Source organism: Oncorhynchus clarkii, chromosome 29, assembly GCF_045791955.1.
Source record: "Oncorhynchus clarkii lewisi isolate Uvic-CL-2024 chromosome 29, UVic_Ocla_1.0, whole genome shotgun sequence".
Taxonomy (NCBI): domain Eukaryota; kingdom Metazoa; phylum Chordata; class Actinopteri; order Salmoniformes; family Salmonidae; genus Oncorhynchus; species Oncorhynchus clarkii.
In genome coordinates, this window is record NC_092175.1 from 48,563,997 (window position 1) to 48,588,837 (window position 24,841).

Genomic DNA, 24,841 nt, shown 5'->3' on the forward strand with positions numbered 1-24,841 from the left:
AATCCACAGGCGAGCGAGGAAACTCCCACTGCCATTCATTCTTCTTGCTAACATGCAATCATTGGAAAATAAAAATGATGATCTACGATTAAGATTATCCTACCATCAGGATATTAAAAACTGTACTATCTTATGTTTCAACGAGACGTGGCTGAACGATGACACGGATAATATAGAGCTGGCTGGATTTTCCATGCACCGGCAGAACAGAGAAGCTACATCTAGTAAGACAAATGGTGGGTGTCTATTTGTTAATAACAGCTGGTGCGTGATGTTAATATTTAAGAAGTCTCGAGGTATTGCTCGCCTGAGGTAGAGTACCTTATGATAAGCTATAGACCACACTATCTACCAAGAGAGTTGTCATCTATATTATTTGTAGCTGTCTATTTACCACCACAGAACAAAGCTGGCACTAAGACCGCTCTCAACCAACTCTATAAGGACATAAGCAAAGAAGAAAATGCTCACCCAGAAGTGGCGCTCCTAGCGGCCGGGGACTTTAAAGCATCCTGACGTAAATAAGCATTTCACTGTACGGTCTACACCTGTTGTTTTCGGCGCATGTGACAAAAAAAATGTGATTTGATTTGATGAACTATGGTTCAGTAGAATAGTATAGAATACTGTATATGCGATGAGTAATGCAAGATATTTTAACATTATTAAAGTGACTAGTGTTCCATTTATTAAAATGGCCAGGGATTTCAAGTCTATGTATATAGGCAGCAGCCTCTAATGTGCTAGTGATCGCTATTTAACAGTCTGATGGCCTTGAGATAGAAGCTGTTTTTCAGTCTCTCGGTCCCAGGATTGATGCACCTGTACTGACCTTGCCTTCTGGATGATAGCGGGGTGAACAGACAGTGGCTTGCGTGGTTGTTGTCCTTGATTATCTTTTTGGCCTTCCTGTGACTGAGCTGTAGGTGTCCTGGAGGGTAAGGAGTTTGCACCCGGTGATACATTGAGCAGACCGCACCACCCTCTGGAGAGCTCTGCGTTTGCGAACGGTTCAGTTACCGTACCAGGCAGCGATACAGCCAGACAGGATGCTCTCAATTGTGCATCTATAAAAGTTTGTGAGGGTTTTAGGTGCCAAGCCACATTTCTTCAGCCTCCAGAGGTTGAAGAGGCGCTGTTCCCGTATCTGTATATTCGGCGATATGTCCACACCTGTATTTTGGCAATTTCAGTTTCTCTGCAGATGCTCTCAAGCTCTGGAAGTGTATTGGAAGTGTTGCTGCACAGTGATTTTTAGGTCTCTCCAGAGACCAGTTCGTGTTCAAGTCAGGGCTCTGGCTGGGCCACTCAAGGACATTCAGGGACTTGTCCCGAAGCCACTCTTGCGTTGTCTTGGCTATGTGCTCATGGGTCGTTGTCCTGTTGGAAGGGGAACCTTTACCCCAGTCTGAGGTCCTGAGCTCTCTGGAGCAGGTTATCATCAAGGATCTCTCTGTACTTTGCTCTGTTCATCTTTCCCTTGATCCTGACTAGTCTCCCAGTCCCTGCCGCTGATAAATTATCCCCACAGCATGATGCTGCCACCACAATACTTCACCGTAGGGATGGTACCAGGTTTCCTCCAGACATGAAGCTTGCTTTCATCAGACGAGAGAATCTTGTTTCTCATGGTCTGAGAGTACATTAGGTGCCTTTTGGCGAACTCCAAGCGGGCTGTCATGTGCCTTTTACTGAAGAGTGGCTTTCCGTCTGGCCAATCTACCTTAAACGCCTGTTTGGTGGAGTGCTGCAGAGATGGTTGTCCTTCTGGAAGGTTCTCCCATCTTCACAGAGGAACTCTAGAGCTCTGTCAGAGTGACCATCGGGTTCTTGGTCACCTTGCTGATGAAGGCCTTTCTCCCCAGATTGCTCAGTTTGGCCAGGCGGCCAGCTCTAGGAAGAGTCTTGGTGGTTCCAAACTTCCTCCATTTAAGACATTGTTTGGTACCCTTCCCCAGATCTGTGCCTCGACACAGTCATGTATTGGAGCTCTACGGGGGGGGGGGGTTCTGGGGCTGCGCTGGAGGGTGATGTCCTTCAAGGTCCTGTCAAAGGTGGGGGCTGCTGCCTTGTAGAGGTGGGCCTGCTAGAGAGTAACTCCAGGGCACACAGAGGAAAAAAGTTTCCTCTCATCAATGTATTTACCATTTGAGTCAATGAGGAGCACATTGTTTGGCATTTGTGTGTCCTCCGTGGGTGTGGGGGTGTTGTCAGGGAAGGGGGGAGGGGGTCCTGCCTTGTCTGTCCTGTTGTGGTATTAAGGCTGTTCTGTTGTCTTCTCTGGGGGGGGATGTCTAGCTCTCTCATGAATGGTTCATTATCACACCTCAGATATCTCACCTCTTCCTGTATTTTATTTTTACGTTTTATTTAACCTTTATTTTGCTAGGCTTGTCAGTTAAGAACAAATTATTATTTACAATGGTGGCCTACCAAGAGGTAAAAGGCCTCCTGCGGGGACAGGGGATTTTTTTTTTTTTTAATTAACAAAAATATAGGACAAAACACACATCACGATAAGAGAGACACCACAACACTACATTAAGAGAGACCTAATACAACAACATAGCGAGGCAGCAACACATGACAACACATCATGGTAGCGTTACAAACATGACAATAAAATGGTAGCAACATGGCAGCAGCACAACATTGTTGTGGGCAAGCCCTGGAGCAGGGGGCCAAAGAGGCTAAGGCATGGGGGAGGAACTCTGCTGCCGTTATTGGGCTCAGCGGCTTCACACCTCTCATTTCACACCTCAGTGCTAATTAATGTTGCATCCTGGTCTGTTCTTTCCTAGCAAGCTTGGTAGCCTTTTAACTTAGCAGTCAGTCTTTATAGAGTTAAATAGTAGCTACAGATTATTGTCATGTTATTTTATTCTAGGCTCTCTCTCTCTCTCTTTCTCAGCCTCTCATTGTCACTGTCACTGTATCCTTTCCCCCCTCTTTAAGATAATAGTATATAATAATATGATAGTAGTAACAATAATAGTAGTAATATTATATCTCACTCACCTGGTGTTTCTGGGGGGGAGGGGTGTCCGAGGGTTCTGTGATTGACAGCTGTGATGCGTATCTGGTAGGTATCTGTTGGGGTCATGTTGCCCAGCGTGTGGACCCTCTCCCTGGGTTCCAATACTGCCACCTGCTTCCATGGAGAGAAACTACTCCTTTTTTCCTGTCGCTGCTCCTACAACAACAAAACTATGTTAATATCTACACTGAAAAAAATATATACAACATGCAACAATTTCAAAGATTTTACTGAGTTACAGTTCATAAGGAAATCAGTCAATTGAAATAAATTAATTAGGCCCTAATCTATGGATTTCACATGACTAGGAATACAGATATGCATCTGTTGGTCACAGATCCCTTAAAAAAAGTAGCGGTGTGGATCAGAAAACCAGTCAGTATCTGGTGTGACCACCATTTGCCTCATGCAGCGTGACATCTCCTTCATCAGGCTGTTGATTGTGGGCTGTGGAATGTTGTCCCACTCCCCACTCCTCAAAGTTGCTGTATATTGATGGTGTCATGACGTTGCCCTGTTTATGGTAACATCAAAAGGTTGGGGAAAGGTACAATATTTCTGTAATCCAACCAGTTGAAAGTGTCTGTTGGTACTTAAAGAATAAGATCTCAGATCAGTTGTTGTCTGGGACATTATATCTGATGATAGGACGACATAAATTGTATCTTGGAAAGTCTACACATTCTAGTTATCAGATTCACATGGAATTGTTGTGCAATAAATATGAAACTATTTGTGAAAAGATTAAATGTAATTTTAGCTTCTAAATGAGAGAATTGTTTTCATAAGTAAACTATGCTCACTCAGTGGCCACACCCAAGTGAACAGACATTGGTTGAGAACTATGAAACACGCCCTTCTCTCTCACAATACAAAAGCCCGTTGACGGAAGTCAAGCTTAGTTCCCGACGATGTGAGGACTGGTGTTCATATGTTTAAAAGGGCTACTTTCAACGTGGAGGTGACGATCACCATGCTGGAAGGATGAATTTCGACTAGACCAGCCAGAATACAGCATGAGCTGAGTATGGCAACTTGGTATGAACTTTGAACTCTTATTCACTGAAGAAGTGATACATCCTAGGCGTTGAGTTATCAGCTGCAGCTGTAAGCGTACGTGGCCTAGGAAAGGACAGACGATCCTATGAGAAGACAGGGTACTTCAACGTATCTGCTCTACAACATTAGGACCAGAAATATTCTACAAAGGACAAGGGCGATCTCTGCTGGGCAAACCAGTTTTCCATCTTCAACCCATCTATCGAAGCGCAGGTCAGTGTAAATATATATCTTGCATTTTCCTTTTCTGAATGGGCGGTTATTAGAATGCATAATATTCTATATTTACGGTAGAATATCTTCTCAAGGTCCAATAGAGACCCAATCCCCTTTGTCCCTCAGTCTTCCCACTCTTTCATTCAAACCTAACCCCCTTTCTTTGTGTAATCAGCCGTCATATCGGTTTCGTCAGCTAGGGACTTTTTCTTTCATGACATGAGTAGTAATCGATTTATGATCCATCCTGTGTATATGTAATTCTGTGTGATTATTTAGGTATTTAGTAAATAAATAATTCAGCCAAGTTTTAAATTGCTGAACACAACTATCAGATAATCTACTAGTTTGAACACAACTATCAGGGTATCTACTAGATAGAACAAAACTATCATGGTATCTACTAGATAGAGCACAACTATCATGGATTCTACTAGATAGAACACAACTATGAGGGTATCTACTAGATATAACACAACTATGAGGGTTTCTACTAAATAGAAGACAACTATCAGGGTATCTAGATAGAACACAACTATCAGGGTATCTGGATAGAACACAATTATCATGGTATCTACTAGATAGAACACAACTATAATGTTATCTACTAGATAGAACACAACAAGGAGGGTATCTACTAGATAGAACACAACTATCATGGTGTCTACTAGATAGAACACAACTTTTAGTGTATCTACTAGATAGAACACAACTATCAGAGAATCAACTATATAGAACACAACTATCATGGTATCTACAAGATAGAACACAGCTATCATGGATTCAACTAGATAGAACACAACTATCAGGGTATCTAGATAGAACACAACTATAATGGTATCTACTAGATAGAACACAACTATAATGGTATCTACTAGATGGAACACAACAATGAGGGTATCTACTAGATAGAACACAACTATCATAGAATCTACTAGATAGAACACAACTATGAGGGAATCTACTAGATATAACACAACTATGATGGTTTCTACTAGATAGAACACAACTTTTAGTGTATCTACTAGATAGAACACAACTATCAGGGTATCTACTAGATAGAACAAAACTATCATGGTATCTACTAGATAGAGCACAACTATCATGGATTCTACTAGATAGAACACAACTATGAGGGTATCTACTAGATATAACACAACTATGAGGGTTTCTACTAAATAGAAGACAACTATCAGGGTATCTAGATAGAACACAACTATCAGGGTATCTGGATAGAACACAATTATCATGGTATCTACTAGATAGAACACAACTATAATGTTATCTACTAGATAGAACACAACAAGGAGGGTATCTACTAGATAGAACACAACTATCATGGTGTCTACTAGATAGAACACAACTTTTAGTGTATCTACTAGATAGAACACAACTATCAGAGAATCAACTATATAGAACACAACTATCATGGTATCTACAAGATAGAACACAGCTATCATGGATTCAACTAGATAGAACACAACTATCAGGGTATCTAGATAGAACACAACTATAATGGTATCTACTAGATAGAACACAACTATAATGGTATCTACTAGATGGAACACAACAATGAGGGTATCTACTAGATAGAACACAACTATCATAGAATCTACTAGATAGAACACAACTATGAGGGAATCTACTAGATATAACACAACTATGATGGTTTCTACTAGATAGAACACAACTTTTAGTGTATCTACTAGATAGAACACAACTATCAGAGAATCGACTAGATAGAACACAAATATCATGGTGTCTACGAGAAAGAACACAACTATCATGGATTCTACTAGATAGAACACAACTATCAGGGTATCTAGATAGAACACAACTATAATGGTATCTACTAGATAGAACACAACTATCAGAGCATCTACTAGATAGAACACAACTATCATTGTATCTACTAGATAGAACACAACTATCAGGGTATCTACTAGATAGGACACAACTATCAGGGTATCTACCAGATAGAACACAACTATCAGGGTATCTACTAGATAGAACACAACTATCAGGATATCACCTAGATAGAACACAACTATCAGAGAATCTACTAGATAGATCACAACTATGAGGGTTTCTACTAGATAGAACACAACTATGAGGGTATCTACTAGATAGAACACAACTATCATGGTATCTACTAGATAGAGCACAACTATCATGGATTCTACTAGCTAGAAGACAACTATCAGGGTATCTGGATAGAACACAACTATCATGGTATCTACTAGATAGAACACAACAATAATGTTATCCACTAGATAGAACACAACAATGAGGGTATCTACTAGATAGAACACAACTATCATAGAATCTACTAGATAGAGAGCTCTGAAGCTCTGAAGCAAGCTTCCAGAAAATTGGAATGGAAATGGCGCCACACCAAACTGGAAGTCTTCCGACTAGCTTGGAAAGACAGTACTGTGCAGTACCGAAGAGCCCTTACTGCTGCTCGATCATCCTATTTTTCTAACTTAATTTAGGAAAATAAGAACAATCCGAAATTCCTTTTTGATACTGTCGCAAAGCTAACTAAAAAGCAGCATTCCCCGAGAGAGGATGACTTTCACTTTAGCAGTGATAAATTCATGAACTTCTTTGAGGAAAAAATTATGATTATTAGAAAGCAAATTACGGACTCCTCTTTAAATCTGCGTATTCCTTCAAAGATCAGTTGTCCTGAGTCTGCACAACTCTGCCAGGACCTAGGATCAAGAGAGACGCTCAAGTGTTTTAGTACTTGGCCTGACTCCAACCACGGTAAAGGAGGTGCAGCGGTTCCTAGAGTTTGCCAACTACTACCGGAGGTTTATCCGGGGTTTTGGTCAGGTAGTGCCTCCCATTACCTCCTTGCTGAAGGGGGGACCGGTGCAACTGCAGTGGTCAGCTGGGGCGGACATGGCTTTTGGTCACCTGAAGGTTCTGTTTACCTCGGCTCCCGTACTGGCTCATCCTGATCCCTCCTTGGCATTCATAGTAGAGGTGGACGCGTCCGAGGCTGGGATAGGAGCTGTGCTGTCTCAGCGCTCGGGTACGCCACGGAAGCTCCGCCCCTGTGCTTTCTTTTCGAAGACGCTCAGCCCTGCGGAGCGAAACTATGATGTGGGGGACCGGGAGCTGTTGGCTGTTGTCAAGGCTCTGTAGGCGTGGAGGCATTGGCTTGAGGGGGCTAAACACCCTTTCCTCATTTGGACTGACCACCACAATCTGGAGTACATCTGGGCGGCGAGGAGAATGAACCCTTGCCAGGCAAGGTGGGCCATGTTTTTCACCCGGTTTGTTTCCTACAAACCAGGTTCCCAGAACGTTAAGGCTGACTCACTGTCCCGGCTGTATTAATAAGAGGAGCGGTCCACGGATCCCTCTCCCATAATTCCAGCTTCTCGCCTGGTGGCACCGGTGGTATGGGAGGTGGACGAGGACATCGAGCGGGCATCATGCGCAGAGCCCACTCCCTCTGTACATTCTGTTTGATGTCCGCGATCGTTTGATCTGTTGGGCTCACACGTCACCCTCCTCTGGTCATCCTGGCATCGGTCGGACGGTGCGCTGCCTTGCTGGGAAGTACTGGTGGCCCACTTTAGCTAAGGACGTGAGGGTATATGTTTCCTCCGGTTCAGTATGCGCACAGTGCAAGGCACCTAGACATCTGCCCAGAAGGAAATTACAACCCAATCCCGTTCCACAGCGACCGTGGTCAAACCTATCGGTGGATTTTGTGACGGATCTTCCCCCGTCGCGGGGTAACACCACGATCCTGGTCGTTGTGGATGGGTTTTCTAAGTCCTGCCGTCTCCTTCCTTTGCCCGGTCTCCCTACGGCTCTACAAACTGCGGAGGCCCTGTTCACCAGCGTATTCCGGCACTATGGGGTGCCTGAGGATTTAGTTTCTGATCGGGGTCCCCAATTCAGGTCTAGAGTCTGGAGGGCGTTTATGGAACGCCTGGGGGTCTGGGTCAGCCTTACCTCATGTTTCCACCCCAAGAGTAACGGGCAGGTGGAAAGAGTAAACCAGGATCTGGGTAGGTTTCTGCGGTCCTATTGCCAGGACCGGCCGGGGAAGTGGGCGGTTTACATCCCCTGGGCGGAGATTGCCCAAAACTCCCTCCGCCAATCCTCTACCAACCTATCACCCTTTCAGTGTGTGCTGGGTTATCAGCTGGTCCTGGCACCATGGCATCAGAGCCAGATCGAGGCTCCTGTGGTGGATGAATGGTTTCGGCACTCGGATGAGACATGGAACGCTACCCATGTGCTGCTACAACGGGCCGTCAGGGGGCAAAAGGCAAGTGCCGTCCGCCACCGCAGTGAGGCCCCGGTGTATGCACCGGGGGATCGGGTCTGGCTCTCGACCCGAAACCTACCCCTTCACCTGCCCTGCCGGAAGCTGGGTCCGCGGTTTGTGGGGCCATTTAAAGTCCTGAGGAGTCTGAACGAGGTTTGTTATAGGTTACAACTCCCCCCTGATTATCGTATTAACCCCTCGTTCCATGTGTCTCTCCTCAGGCCGGTGGTGGCTGGTCCGCTCCAGCAGTCTGAGGTGCGGGAGGTTCCTCTGCCCCCTCTGGACATCGAGTGGGTCCCGGCGTATACCGCATGAGCAATCATGGAGTCAAGGCGCCGGGCGAGGGGCCTTCAGTACCTCTTGGAGTGGGAGGGTTACGGCCCGGACGAGAGATGCTGGGTACTGGTGGAGGACATCCTAGATCCTCATTGCTACAGGAGTTTCACCGTCTCCACCCGGATCGCCCTGCGTCCCGTCCTCCGGGTCATCCCCGAGGCCGTTGTCAGCGCGCGGCTGGAGCCGCGGGGGATACTGTCACGACTTCCGCCGAAGTCGGCCCCTCTCCTTGTTCGGGTGGTGTTCGGCGGTCGACGTCACCGGCTTTCTAGTCACCAGGTTTCATGTTTCATTTTCGTTTTGTTTTGTCTGTATTACACACACCTGGTTTCAATTCCCATATCATGTTCCTTATTTAACCCTCTGGCATACATTTCTGTTCTGTCCATGATTGTTGGTGTCTTAGTTGTTGTTGTAGGTGTTAGTTTGTATGTATTTTCTTATTTGGAATATTGCTTGAATTTTGTGAGTAAACTCGGTTGTGTTGCTCAAACCTCTGTCCTGCACCTGACTCCGTTACATCTCTGCACCCAATCGCTGACACTATCATGGTATCTCCTAGATAGAACACAACTATCATGGTATCTACTGGATAGATCACAAATATCAGGGTATCTACTGGAACAACAAAAACATTCTTATTCCATGCAGAATAACAGAATTGTATTATTCTGTGTGTTCTCTGGCCCCCCAACTCTCTTTCTGGCTCACCTCTTGGTCAGCAGGATCTGTACCAGCCTCCTCTCTGTCCTTCTCTTTTTCCTCCTCTCCTCTCCTTTGCCCTGGTGCCTCCTCTAGTCTGTGGTCAAGTATGAACCCCGTCAGCCCTCCTCCCTCTCCTCCTTCTCCCTCTCCCTCCATCTGCCACTCCAGCTCCACCTCTCTGCGCTGCCGACTGCTGTAAACCAGCCTTACCAGGGTTACATTGGGAGGCATGGGGTATCCTGAGCAGGGGGAGAGGGCAGGGAGACAGAGAGGATGGGGGAGGTGGGTGGGTCAGAGAGAGAGAAGGGGATGAGAGGAGGAGGTACAGTAGAACAGTCATGAAATAGTCATTCAGTTCATCAGAAAACTTTTTAGTTTAGTTTTGTGTGTACAGACTAAAGCTTTATTGTTCTTACACTTGACCAATAGTGTAACAGGGATCTTACTCTTGACCAATTGTGTAATAGGGATCATACTCTTGACCATTAGCGTTACAGGGATCTTATTCTTGACCAACAGCATAACAGGAATCTTACTCTTGACCAATAGCGTAACAGGGATCTCGGTCCCTCCCACGGCGTTGCTAGCGGAGCACCAGTATTGGCCGCTGTCTGTTGTTCCATCCGTCTCTAAGACCGTTAGGTTGGTCCACGCAGCCGCGCGACGCAGTACATACTTCCTGGTTTTGGCCAGGGCTTCCTGGACTTCCTGTAAATCAACCAATCACATTTTAACTCTACAGGTCACTGGTAGAGCTGTACGTAATTACAGTATGCTGGCCTAGAACCCCAAAGTACTTTACAGTATCCCAGCCTAGACCCTCAAACTACTTTACAGTAATCTAGACCCCAAAGTACTTTACAGTAGCCCAACCTAGACCCCCAAGTACTTTTCAGTAACCTGGACCCTCAAATTACTTTACAGTATTCTGGCCGAGATCCTCAAAAGTACTTTACATTATTCTGGCCTAGATCCTCAAAGTACTTTACATTATTCTGGCCGAGATCCTCAAAGTACTTTACATTATTCTGGCCTAGACACTCAAAGTACTTTACATTATTCTGGCCTAGACCCTCAGAGTGAGCAGCAGATCAGAGGCAAGGAAAAACTTCAGAGAGGGAATAAATCTTGAGGATTAAGACTCTGAGGGTGGCGGAGCATGTACCTGTACGACTTCCTGTCTGTGGTTGTTGAACCAGACAATCTGATTGGCCGGGGGATAGTTGGATTGAAGGATACAGGTGAGCTGAACGTCACTTCCCTCGAACACAGACACCACACTACGCTGGGTCAACAAGACTGGAGCCTCTACACACGCGCACACACAAAGGAGGGAGATAGAGATTCGATCACTGTCTTCATATACAGACACCATGTAAGACTGTTAGTTAAACCCAGCTCATGTCTATTAGACTGTTAGTTAAAACCAGTACATGTCTATTAGCCTGTTAGTTAAAACCATTGCATGTCTATTAGCCTGTTAGTTAAACCCAGTACATGTCTGTTAGACTGTTAGTTAAACCCAGTACATGTCTATTATACTGTTAGTTAAACCCAGTACAAGTCAGTTAGACTGTTATTTAAACCCAATACATACAGTGGGGAGAACAAGTATTTGATACACTGCCGATTTTGCAGGTTTTCCTACTTACAAAGCATGTAGAAGTCTGTAATTTTTATCATATATACACTTCAACTGTGAGAGACGGAATCTAAAACAAAAATCCAGAAAATCACATTGTATGATTTTTAAGTAATTCATTTGCATTTTATTGCATGACATAAGTATTTGATACATCAGAAAAGCAGAACTTAATATTTAGTACAGAAAACTTTGTTTGCAATTACAGAGATCATACATTTCCTGTAGTTCTTGACCAGGTTTGCACACACTGCAGCAGGGATTTTGGCCCACTCCTCCATACAGACCTTCTCCAGATCCTTCAGGTTTCGGGGCTGTCGCTGGGCAATACGGACGATCAGCTCCCTCCAAAGATGTTCTATTGGGTTCAGGTCTGGAGACTGGCTAGGCCACTCCAGGACCTTGAGATGCTTCATACGGAGCCACTCCTTAGTTGCCCTGGATGTGTATTTCGGGTCGTTGTCATGCTGGAAGACCCAGCCACGACCCATTTTCAATGCTCTTACTGAGGGAAGGAGGTTGTTGGCCAAGATCTCGCGATACATGGTCCCATCCAATACGGTGCAGTCGTCCTGTCCCCTTTGCAGAAAAGCATTCCCAAAGAATGACGTTTCCACCTCCATGCTTCACGGTTGGGATGGTGTTCTTGGGGTTGTACTCATCCTTCTTCTTCCTCCAAACACTGTGAGTGGAGTTTAGACCAAAAAGCTCTATTTCTGTCTCATCAGTCCACATGACCTGCTCCCATTCCTCCTCTGGATAATCCAGATGGTGATTGGCAAACTTCAGAGGGGCCTGGACATGCGCTGGCTTGAGCAGGGGGACCTTGCGTGCGCTGCAGGATTTTAATCCATGACGGTGTAGTGTGTAGGTTTTCTTTGAGACTGTGGCCCCAGCTCTCTTCAGGTCATTGACCAGGTCCTGCCGTGTAGTTCTGGGCTGATCCCTCACCTTCCTCATGATCATTGACGCCCCACGAGGTGAGATCTTGCATGGAGCCCCAGACCGAGGGTGATTGACCGTAATCTTGAACTTCTTCAATTTTCTAATAATTACGCCAACAGTTGTTGCCTTCTCACCAAGCTGCTTGCCTATTGTCCTGTAGCCCATCCCAGCCTTGTGAAGGTCTACAATTTTACCCCTGATGTCCTTATACAGCTCTCTGGTCTTGGCCATTGTGGAGAGGTTGGAGTCTATTTGACTGAGTGTGTGGACAGGTGTCTTTTATACAGGTAACGAGTTAAAACAGGTGCAGCTCATACAGGTAATGAGTGGAGAACAAGAGGGCTTCTTAAAGAAAAACTAACAGGTCTGTGAAAGCCGGAATTCTTACTGGTTGGTAGGTGATCAAATACTTGTGTCATGCAATAAAATGCAAATTAATTACTTAGAAATCATACAATGTGATTTTCTGGATTTTTGTTTTAGATTCCGTATCTCACAGTTGAAGTACCTATGATAAAAAATTACAGACATCTACATGCTTTGTAAGTAGGAAAACCTGAAAAATCGGCAGTGTATCAAAGACTTGTTCTCCCCACTGTATCTATTAGACTGTTAGTTAAACCCAGTACATGTCTATAAGCCTGTTAGTTAAACCCAGGGCTCCCGGGTGGTGCAGCGGTCTAAGGCACTGCATCTCAGTCCCTGGTTCAAATCCAGGCTGCATCACATCGGGCCGTAATTGGGATAGAGCGGAGCACAATTGGCTCAGCATCATTCGGGTTTGGCCGGGGTAGGTCGTTATTGTAAATAAGAATTTGTTCTTACTGTTCTTAACTGACTTGGCTAGTTAAATAAAAGTTTACCGTGGTTCTTCCTTTAAAAGTTACCAGCTTATGCCGCGACCGTTATTGGTAGATGGTGGCATTCTGTCATTGCACCACACTATCACAAGGGGGAATTAGAACGCTGATCTTATCTCTCATTGAGATAACATCTCTTTTCCAAGAGAGACCTGGTCCAATAGCAGCAGGGGGAACAATGTTTCAGAAAAAACAACTTACATACACTAACTATACATCAATCAAGTGTTTAAACTTCACCAACGAAACTAGATCATAAACTTTTTAAATGTTCAGGAGAGAATTCCAGGACCATGGAGCTAAGTAACTAAAACTATTGCTACCATGACCTGTTCAAATCTTTAGTACTGTTAGAAGCAAATGAGAATGGGACCGTAATTGATATTTATTTACCGAACTGACTAAAAAATAACAGAGATAAAATGGCATTTCACCCAATATGGCCTAATAAATCAGTGTATACCAGTGTTTAAGCCTACGCAAGGTCAATGACGACCAGCCAACAGCGCTGTAGAGATCACAATGATGTGTTAGAAGTTTTTGATTTGTAATGAACCTGAGGGTTGCATGTTACACTGAATCAAGTGCTCTCAGGGTAGTGGTTGAGGCCTGCATATATATAACATAACTAAAATCTAAAACCGACAGTAATGTACATCGTACCAGCTCCTTCCTGACCTCAAAAGAAAAACAAGCCTTATGCCGGTAATAAAAACCTATTCTCAGCTTGAGCTTCCTTATCAAGTTCTCTACATGCACAGTGAAGCTCAGCTTGTCATCAACCCACACACTCAAATATTTGTACCCTTTAACTTGCTCGATAGTATGTCCAGCCAATGTAGCAATGACATTTGAAAATACCATGCATTTTTACAAAATGTAGAACCATGTTAAATGCTCTTTGGGCATTTTCAAAAGCTTAAGATAAACTAATACCACTTGAATAAAAAACAGTATCATCTGCATAAAAATGAACATTTGCTGTTTCAATAAGATCCTCAATGTTGTTGATATACAAAATGAACAACAGTGGGCCCAAAATAGAACCTTGCGGAACACCTGAGCACACCTCTATGGACTCAGATTTACAACCATCCGCCATTACACATTGTGTACGATTTGATAGGTAATTTATAAACCAGTCTAGAGCATGACCAGTAATTCCACAATATTTTAACCTTTGCTCTAACACAGCATGGTCCACGATGTCAAAAGCCTCCGACAAATCAATAAAGGCACTCACAATGTAACTTATTATCAAGAGCACAGTGGATGCCATTTAAAACCTTCAATGATGCTGAAACAGTGCTGTGGCCAGACCTAAAACGTGATTGCATTCCATTTAAGATCTTGTTTTCTTGGAGGTAGGCCTTTAGCTGCCTACTAACTAAGGACTCCAGTACCTTAGACAGTACGGACAATTTTGATATGGGTTGATAGTTGTCAAGTAGCGAAGGATCTCCACCTTTCAGGAGAGGCAGTACAAAAGCAGATTTCCATAACTTGGGGATTTCCTTAACATCTTGCGTGAGGTTAAAAATACATGTAAATGGGGAGCAATGATGTCTGCAGCTAGGTGTAGGAGGCGGGGGTCTAGTTCATCATGGCCAGGGGATTTATTTTCCCTCAATTTATTCCATGGCTACACACTTCTGAAACTGAGAAGGATGAAAATGAGAACCTAGTGAAAGAGTGCACAGGGGTGTCAGGTAAATTCATAGGGGGCTCAATTATACCTTTTGACATTTTCAAATAAACTGCCTTCATCTAAAACAAATGCTGATTTCAAGGCTTTCAGAATGGAGGTTCTCTCAGTTACAATCTGTGTGTCTACCAACAATTGTTTGGGAAACTGTGTATCTTTTTTGCACTCCAAACCTTTCACTACTTGCCGGAATTTGGATGGATTATTTAAATTATGTGAAGTAGATTTCAGGGAGTGGTCTGCTTTCAATTTACAGATCATAGCAACACTCATATTTCAAAGACATTTAAAAGCCATCCAATCATCTGCCAAACCAGTCCCTCTTGCTTTAGCCTACATAGCATTTCGTTCCCTTATGATTTTTGTAAATTCCTTAGTTCCTTAGTGATCTAACGGTAGTCTAAACTGTGGCTATTAATGGAGGTGTTTTCTGTCTGAGAATCTCTTCTCTGGCACTAGTCATGCATCAGGCAACAACAACAAAAACTGTCGGTGGTCCTGGAGTTAAGAGAAAACTTTGGTAAATACAATGGGGGAATTACACTTGACATTAGTAAGAATGTCTCACCCACTGTTCAAGAATTGCCTTCATTCAGATTACAACCGCTCACTTTTGGTTATTAAGTTAACAAGCTATAAAAGTTGGTCGCAATTTCGGTTAAATCCACCAGAAAAGACAAAACAAATAACACAACAAAGTTTGTAATTAAACTCAAATATAAAATATTTAAAAATAACTTTATCAATCGGAACCTTTATCAAGTGGAAGGGGGAAAATGTAAGGAACTTGTCTGTCGGCCCCGCATTAAGGACCAAAATTGGTCAAATAAAATTGTGATAAATAAAAATATATACCAGTTTCAATTCAGAACCCAAAAATTGACAGCTGTGCCATATAGATTGCAAAATAGTTGGGAAGAGATTTTCAATGTACTGACTCCATGGCACATGGTTTATGAATTGACACACAATGTTGAGTTTATTATAACCTACAGCAGGCCTTAACCTATGGGTTTCTAACCTTCTGAATTAATGATTATATTGAAGATAGAAGACGCCTCTTAATGAGTTCCGAGAGCCAATCTGTTATCCAATGATTACTACATTTAATTATTATTAACCCTAAATTATAATTATATAAAAGCCCCTTAGATATTCTGTGTTTTTATTTACATACCTGACAGCTGGAGGCATTTTGTTTTCAAAAGCGTATCAGACAATAAATTCTACAAACAACGTTTCCATGATGGGCTATTAGAAGGACAATAGACTCTTCATACCTCCATTTATTTACATTGTCTAATAGCTCTGCCAGGTGTAAAACTCCCCCAAAATTGCAATGTACTCTAAAATGTTACATTTTTAACACCAAACCTCATGCAACTGCAAAATGTCAGATCAAGCATATACTGTACAGTATTTATGCATTCGTTAATTAAATAATAATAAAAATACTCTTTCAAAATACAGATGTTTATTTCAACTATCAGCAGGACAATAGGGAATAAATATCACTGAATGACAGAGCATGGGGACTGGTCTTGATAAATCAATCATATTTGTATATGGATATGTAAGGATTATTTTGCTCTTCACTTGCAGTCACTTAGTAGTTTAGACCTACTGGTCCTGTTGTACAGCGTCATATTTTCCTAACTGAAACCATTAATTAAATCGCTTTAGCCATGATTGTAAAATTAATCAAGGCTCCCTTTGTTATTTAGTTTTATAATTAAAATGCTTGACTATATTTAAAGACATGGATTACTTGTATTCTGTGTGATTGATTGATGTACTGTATATTTAAGTAGGCCTTTATTCCAATAAGTAAGTTACACTAACACAGCTACAGTAAGAAATGCATTTTCGTTTTCTTGGAATAGAAACACGTTGTACAGTGCCATATTTTCCTAACGGAAAACCTTAGGCTTACAGTACATCGGTTACAGTAAGATATGCATTTTAGTTTTTTCTTGGAATAGAAAAAACATAATATTTATCAAATTAATTAAGCTACATTTCTAAAAATCTAGTCTGTTCTATTCAAGGCACCCTTTGACTCTTAGGCCTAAAGCTCCAAGACATGTCAATAACTTAGCTTCTCAAAGATGCCCTCTGGTTGAAAAACTATCACTAACTACCATGAATGGCAACAATGGCTAACACTTGAAAACCATGTCATAGAATTTTGTGGCAGCCCGCAAGCTGTGCTGCAGTATGACGCACCTTTTAACTTCTTTAGGGTAGGGGGCAGTATAGGGTAGCTTGGATGAAATACTTGCCCAAATTAAGCTGCCTGCTACTCAGCCGTAAAAGCTATAATATGCATGTAATTAGTATATTTGGATAGAAAACACTCTGACGTTTGTAAAACTGTTTGAATGATGTCTGTGAGTATAACAGAACTCATATGGCAGGCAAAAACCTGAGAAAAAATACAACCAGGAAGTGGGAAATCTGAGGTTTGTAGTTTTTCAACTCAGCCCCCATTGAAGATACTTCCCAAGGCTTCCACTGGATGTCAACAGTATTTAGAAACTGTTTTGAGGATTCTACTCTAAAGGACGGGCTCATAAGAGCTCTTTGAGTGAGTGGTCTGGCAGAGTGCCACAGCCTCGGTCTGGCGCGCTCACGTGAAAGGTAGCTACGTTCCACTTCATTTGTACAGACAAAGGAATTATCCGGTTGGAAAATTAGTTTAGTTTTAAAGATTATTTCTATACTTAGTTTGGCATGTTTCTACAGGCTGTAACAGAACTTTTTGAATTTTTCGTCCGATGTTCGGCGCGACCTGAACGCGCTTTTGGATTTCTTTACCAAACGCCCTAACAAAAGAAGATATTTGGACATAACTGATGGACATTATGGAACAAATCAAACATTTATGGTGGATCTGGGATTCCTGGGAGTGCATTCTGATGAAGATCATCAAAGGTATGTGAATATTTCAACTGCTATTTCTGAGTAATGTTGACTACCCAATATGGCAGGTATCTATTTTTTTATCTGACACAGCGGTTGAAGGTTATCTAAAGTTCCATGTATAATAGTCGTATCTTTATCAATGTTTATTATGAGTATTTCTGTAATTTGATATGGCTCTCTGCACAAAACATACATGTATTGGGTAACATGAAGTCCTACGAGTGTCATCTGATGAAGATCATCAAAGGTTAGTGATTAATTTTATCTCTATTTCTGCTTTTTGTGACTCCTCTCTTTGGCTGGAAAAATGGCTGTTTTTCTGTGGCTGGGTGTTGACCTAACAATCGTTTGTGGTGCTTTCGCTGTAAATCCTTTTTGAAATCAGACACTGTTTCTGGATTAACGAAAATTGTATCTTTAAAATGGTGTAAAGTACTTGTATGCTTGAGGAATTTTAATTATGAGATTTTTGTTATTTTGAATTTGGAGCCCTGCACTTTCACTGGCTGTTGCGGATGGGTTCCGCTAGCGGAACCCCAGTCCTAGACAGGTTAAAGGAAGAACCACTGTTCAAGTCAATTAAACTGTTAGTTAGCCCCTCTGGGATATTTGGGATGGTAGCGTCCCACCTCGCCAACAGCCAGTGAAAATGCAGGGCGCCAAATTCAAAATAACAAGTGTTACGCATGGAATTTTAGATCCACTTCTCCTTAATGCAACCGCTGTGTCAGATTTAAACACAACTTTACGGAAAAAGCACACCATGCAATAATCTGAGTATGGCGCTCAGGCACAAAAACAAGCCATACAGATACCCACCATGTTGTGGAGTCAACAGAAGTCAGAAATAGCATCATAAATATTCACTTACCTTTGATGATCTTCCTCAGAATCCACTCCCAGGAATCCCAGTTCCACAATACATTTTTGTTTTGTTCGATAAAGTCGATTATTTATGTCCAAATACCTCCTTTTTGTTCACGCTTTCAGCACACAAATCCAAACATTATTGAAGATTTATGGGCAAGTCCAGGTGAAAGTTCAGACGAAAAGTCATATTATAGTTCGTAGAAACATGTCAAACGAAGTATAGAATCAATCTTTAGGATGTTTTTATCATAAATGTTCAATAATGTTTCAACCGGAGAATTCCTTTCTCTGTAGAAATGCAATGGAACGCAGCTAACTAACATGAGACTGAGCTCATGGAACTCTGCCAGACCCCTGACTCAAACAGCTTTCAATCCCCCCTCCTTCACAGTAGAAGCCTCAAACAAGGTTCTAAAGACTGTTGACATCTAGTGGAAAGCCTTAGGAAGTGCAATATGACCCCATAGACACTGTATATTCGATAGGCAATGACTTGAAAAACTACAAAACTCAGATTTCCCACTTCCGGGTTGGATTTTTTTCTCAGGTTTTTGCCTGCCAAATGAGTTATGTTATACTCACAGACATCATTCAAACAGTTTTAGAAACTCCAGAGTGTTTTCTATCCAAATCTACTAATTACATGCATATTCTAGCTTTTAGAGGCCTGAGTAGCAGGCAGTTTACTCTGGGCACCTTTTTATCCAAGCTACTCAATACTGCCCCTCAGTCCCAAAGAAGTTAAACCCAGTACATGTCTATTAGACTGTTAGTTGAACCCAGTACATGTCTATTAAACTGTTAGTTAAACCCAGCGGCGTACCACTGGGCTCTGTACTCTTATCAATGTGTTCAGCCATTACTCTTTACTCTTTCAGCCAACTACTCTTATCAATGAGTGTGCTTACCCAGTTTGAGGCTGCAGGTCCTGGTGTGTGTGTCCAGGGGGTGTTTGGCATAACAGGTGTAGGCCTGTCCATTCTGGGTGGAGTTAGAACGAAGTACCAGGATCTTGGAAGTCTCCACTTCTTGGCCCCTCCCCTCTTCTTTAGGCACCTCCCACCACACCACAGCCCTGGGAGACCCACCTACAAGAAGAGTATTATTATAATTATATGTATTGTTGTTGTGGTGGTTGTTGTGACTGTTACTTTGTTGTGGTTACCTTCCCAGGAGCAGGACAGCAGCAGGTACTGGTTCATCCCGGTGGCATAAGCAGAACACACTGGCTCACCATAAGGAGACCCTGAGAGAGATATATATATATTTAATAACTGGGTGGTTCTAGCCCTGAATACTGATTGATGACAGCCGTGGTATACTGTATACCACGAGTATGACAAAACATGTATTTTTACTGCTCAAATTACTTTGGTAACCAGTAGGGGGTTTGTTGTATATGGCCAATATACCACGGCTAAGGGCAGTTCTTTGCACAACGCAACGCGGAGTGCCTGGATATATTGGCCATATACCACAACCCCTCGTGCCTTATTGCTTAAATATATTAGAGGCAGCTGTGTGTGTGATGTACAGGCCAGTGTCGTACAGCGGTTTGTGATGTTCAGCGGTGTGTGATGTACAGGCAAGTGCGGTGCAGTGTGACGCAAGGTTTTTATAGTAAACTAAAACAAATCATGAAAAAACGATTGAGTAAACTGAGATAAGATAAAACGAGATGCTTCAGGATTTTGGCAGTGAAGCCCTTTATCTACTTCCCTAGAGTCAGATTAACTCATGGATACCATTTGTATGTCTTTTTGTGCAGTTTGAAGTCTAACTAGCATTAGAGCAATTGCTAACAAGCGTTAGCTCAATGACTGTAAGTCTATAGTAACTGCTAACATGCTAGTAGATACCATAGACTTCCAGTCATTGTGCTAACGCTAGTTAGCATTGGCTTATAAACTACCTCTTACATTACTTTATACTGGATGCAGAGACATAAAAATGGTGTCCATGAGTTCATCCGACTCAGGGGAAGTCATTGTCAAAATCCTGAAGTATCCCTTTAATAAACCCGTTTGAAAAAAAAACTATACTGAAACTGAAATTAGTATATAATTAGTATATAATATAATTATCAACTGAAATGATCTGACTCCAAAATGAACAAAATGTCAATAAAAAACATCATGACTTAACAGTTGAATTTTTATTTTATCACACACATGCGTACACACACACACACACACACACACACACACACACACACACACACACACACACACACACACACACACACACACACACACACACACGGTAACATATGCGCTATACAAATCAAATCAAATCAAATCAAATTTTATTTGTCACATACACATGGTTAGCAGATGTTAATGCGAGTGTAGCGAAATGCTTGTGCTTCTAGTTCCGACAATGCAGTAATAACAAGTAATCTAACTAACAATTCCAAAACTACTGTCTTGTACACAGTGTAAGGGGATAAAGAATATGTACATAAGGATATATGAATGAGTGATGGTACAGAGCAGCATAGGCAAGATACAGTAGATGGTATCGAGTACAGTATGTACAAATGAGATGAGTATGTAAACAAAGTGGCATAGTTTAAAGTGGCTAGTGATACATGTATTACATAAAGATGCAGTAGATGATATAGAGTACAGTATATACGTATGCATATGAGATGAATAATGTAGGGTAAGTAACATTATATAAGGTAGCATTGTTTAAAGTGGCTAGTGATATATTTACATCATTTCCCATCAATTCCCATTATTAAAGTGGCTGGAGTTGAGTCAGTGTCAGTGTGTTGGCAGCAGCCACTCAGTGTTAGTGGTGGCTGTTTAACAGTCTGATGGCCTTGAGATAGAAGCTGTTTTTCAGTCTCTCGGTCCCAGCTTTGATGCACCTGTACTGACCTCGCCTTCTGGATGATAGCGGGGTGAACAGGCAGTGGCTCGGGTGTTTGATGTCCTTGATGATCTTTATGGCCTTCCTGTGACATCGGGTGGTGTAGGTGTCCTGGAGGGCAGGAAGTTTGCCCCCGGTGATGCGTTGTGCAGACCTCACTACCCTCTGGAGAGCCTTACGGTTGAGGGCGGTGCAGTTGCCATACCAGGCGGTGATACAGCCCGCCAGGATGCTCTCGATTGTGCATCTGTAGAAGTTTGTGAGTGCTTTTGGTGACAAGCCGAATTTCTTCAGCCTCCTGAGGTTGAAGAGACGCTGCTGCGCCTTCTTCACGATGCTGTCTGTGTGAGTGGACCAATTCAGATTGTCTGTGATGTGTATGCCGAGGTACTTAAAACTTGCTACCCTCTCCACTACTGTTCCATCGATGTGGATAGGGGGGTGTTCCCTCTGCTGTTTCCTGAAGTCCACAATCATCTCCTTAGTTTTGTTGACGTTGAGTGTGAGATTATTTTCCTGACACCACACTCCGAGGGCCCTCACCTCCTCCCTGTAGGCTGTCTCGTCGTTGTTGGTAATCAAGCCTACCACTGTTGTGTCGTCCGCAAACTTGATGATTGAGTTGGAGGCGTGCGTGGCCACGCAGTCGTGGGTGAACAGGGAGTACAGGAGAGGGCTCAGAACGCACCCTTGTGGGGCCCTAGTGTTGAGGATCAGCGGGGAGGAGATGTTGTTGCCTACCCTCACCACCTGGGGGCGGCCCGTAAGAAGGTCCAGTACCCAGTTGCACAGGGCGGGGTCGAGACCCAGGGTCTCGAGCTTGATGACGAGCTTGGAGGGTACTATGGTGTTGAATGCCGAGCTGTAGTCGATGAACAGCATTCTCACATAGGTATTCCTCTTGTCCAGATGGGTTAGGGCAGTGTGCAGTGTGGTTGAGATTGCATCGTCTGTGGACCTATTTGGGCGGTAAGCAAATTGGAGTGGGTCTAGGGAGTCAGGTAGGGTGGAGGTGATATGGTCCTTGACTAGTCTCTCAAAGCACTTCATGATGACGGATGTGAGTGCTACGGGGCGGTAGTCGTTTAGCTCAGTTACCTTAGCTTTCTTGGGAACCGGAACAATGGTGGCCCTCTTGAAGCATGTGGGAACAGCAGACTGGTATAGGGATTGATTGAATATGTCCGTAAACACACCGGCCAGCTGGTCTGCGCATGCTCTGAGGGCGCGGCTGGGGATGCCGTCTGGGCCTGCAGCCTTGCGAGGGTTAACACGTTTAAATGTCTTACTCACCTCGGCTGCAGTGAAGGAGAGACCGCATGTTTTCGTTGCAGGCCGTGTCAGTGGCACTGTATTGTCCTCAAAGCGGGCAAAAAAGTTATTTAGTCTGCCTGGGAGCAAGACATCCTGGTCCGTGACTGGGCTGGATTTCTTCCTGTAGTCCGTGATTGACTGTAGACCCTGCCACATGCCTCTTGTGTCTGAGCCGTTGAATTGAGATTCTACTTTGTCTCTGTACTGGCGCTTAGCTTGTTTGATAGCCTTGCGGAGGGAATAGCTGCACTGTTTGTATTCGGTCATGTTACCAGACACCTTGCCCTGATTAAAAGCAATGGTTCGCGCTTTCAGTTTCACACGAATGCTGCCATCAATCCACGGTTTCTGGTTAGGGAATGTTTTAATCGTTGCTATGGGAACGACATCTTCAACGCACGTTCTAATGAACTCGCACACCGAATCAGCGTATTCGTCAATGTTGTTATCTGACGCAATACGAAACATCTCCCAGTCCACGTGATGGAAGCAGTCTTGGAGTGTGGAGTCAGCTTGGTCGGACCAGCGTTGGACAGACCTCAGCGTGGGAGCCTCTTGTTTTAGTTTCTGTCTGTAGGCAGGGATCAACAAAATGGAGTCGTGGTCAGCTTTTCCGAAAGGGGGGCGGGGCAGGGCCTTATATGCGTCGCGGAAGTTAGAGTAACAATGATCCAAGGTCTTTCCACCCCTGGTTGCGCAATCGATATGCTGATCAAATTTGGGGAGTCTTGTTTTCAGATTAGCCTTGTTAAAATCCCCAGCTACAATGAATGCAGCCTCCGGATAAATCGTTTCCAGTTTGCAGAGAGTTAAATAAAGTTCGTTCAGAGCCATCGATGTGTCTGCTTGGGGGGGGATATATACGGCTGTGATTATAATCGAAGAGAATTCTCTTGGTAGATAATGCGGTCTACATTTGATTGTGAGGAATTCTAAATCAGGTGAACAGAAGGATTTGAGTTCCTGTATGTTTCTTTCATCACACCATGTCACGTTGGCCATGAGGCATACGCCCCCGCCCCTCTTCTTACCAGAAAGATGTTTGTTTCTGTCAGCGCGATGCGTGGAGAAACCCGTTGGCTGCACCGCTTCGGATAGAGTCTCTCCAGTGAGCCATGTTTCAGTGAAGCAGAGGACGTTACAGTCTCTGATGTCCCTCTGGAATGCTACCCTTGCTCGGATTTCATCAACCTTGTTGTCAAGAGACTGGACATTGGCAAGAAGAATGCTAGGGAGTGGTGCGCGGTGTGCCCGTCTCCGGAGTCTGACCAGAAGACCGCCTCGTTTCCCTCTCTTTCGGAGTCGTTTTTTTGGGTCGCTGCATAGGATCCACTCCGTTGTCCTGTTTGTAAGGTAGAACACAGGGTCCGCGTCGCGAAAAACATATTCTTGGTCGTACTGATGGTGAGTTGACGCTGATCTTATATTCAGTAGTTCTTCTCGACTGTATGTAATGAAACCTAAGATGACCTGGGGTACTAATGTAAGAAATAACACGTAAAAAAAACAAAAAACTGCATAGTTTCCTAGGAACGCGAAGCGAGGCGGCCATCTCTGTCGGCGCCGGAAGTACACACACATGCACATGGATTTTGTACTGTAGATATGTGGTAGTGGTAGAGTAGGGGCCTGAGGGCATACTGTGTTGTGAAATCTGCTGTGTGCTGCACCGACCAAGCAATTGTAGCGTAGTCTACTCTTGATGCAGAAACGAGAGACCACATGTGGCTGTTTAATAACAATCTCTAAATATTTAGGCAAGGAAGTATTTCTGGTTGGTCTCAGGGAATGTAAAATAGTGAGGATGGGAGTCTTTTCAAAATGGGATTGAGTGAAGTAGAAGCAACGATGTTGAATGAGCAATTAATGAGCATGGAGAGCCTCACAAGTTTTAAGAAATGACCTCAGGCCTGTGTCTTTCACTCTAAATGACCTTAGGCCTGTGTCTTTCACTCCAAATGACCTGAGGCCTGTGTCGTTCACTCCAAATGACCTCAGGCATGTGTCTTTCACTCCAAATGACCTGAGGCCTGTGTCTATCACTCCAAATAAC

The 24,841-nt window shown here is 43.3% G+C and overlaps 1 protein-coding gene across 1 annotated transcript in view; it reads right to left on the bottom strand.

Annotated features, from left to right (window-relative positions):
* LOC139388249 (V-set and immunoglobulin domain-containing protein 10-like 2) overlaps window positions 1–24,841 on the bottom strand; it is a gene marked incomplete at both ends in the record, with an annotated part of 152,712 nt that overhangs the window by 44,079 nt on the left and 83,792 nt on the right. Inside the window, 7 exons of the mRNA XM_071134798.1 lie at window positions 3,019–3,193; window positions 7,238–7,462; window positions 9,657–9,889; window positions 10,187–10,358; window positions 10,822–10,958; window positions 19,506–19,685; window positions 19,763–19,843. Of these exons, the coding sequence (XP_070990899.1) occupies window positions 3,019–3,193; window positions 7,238–7,462; window positions 9,657–9,889; window positions 10,187–10,358; window positions 10,822–10,958; window positions 19,506–19,685; window positions 19,763–19,843 (1,203 nt within the window). The remainder of the gene's footprint in view (window positions 1–3,018; window positions 3,194–7,237; window positions 7,463–9,656; window positions 9,890–10,186; window positions 10,359–10,821; window positions 10,959–19,505; window positions 19,686–19,762; window positions 19,844–24,841) is intronic.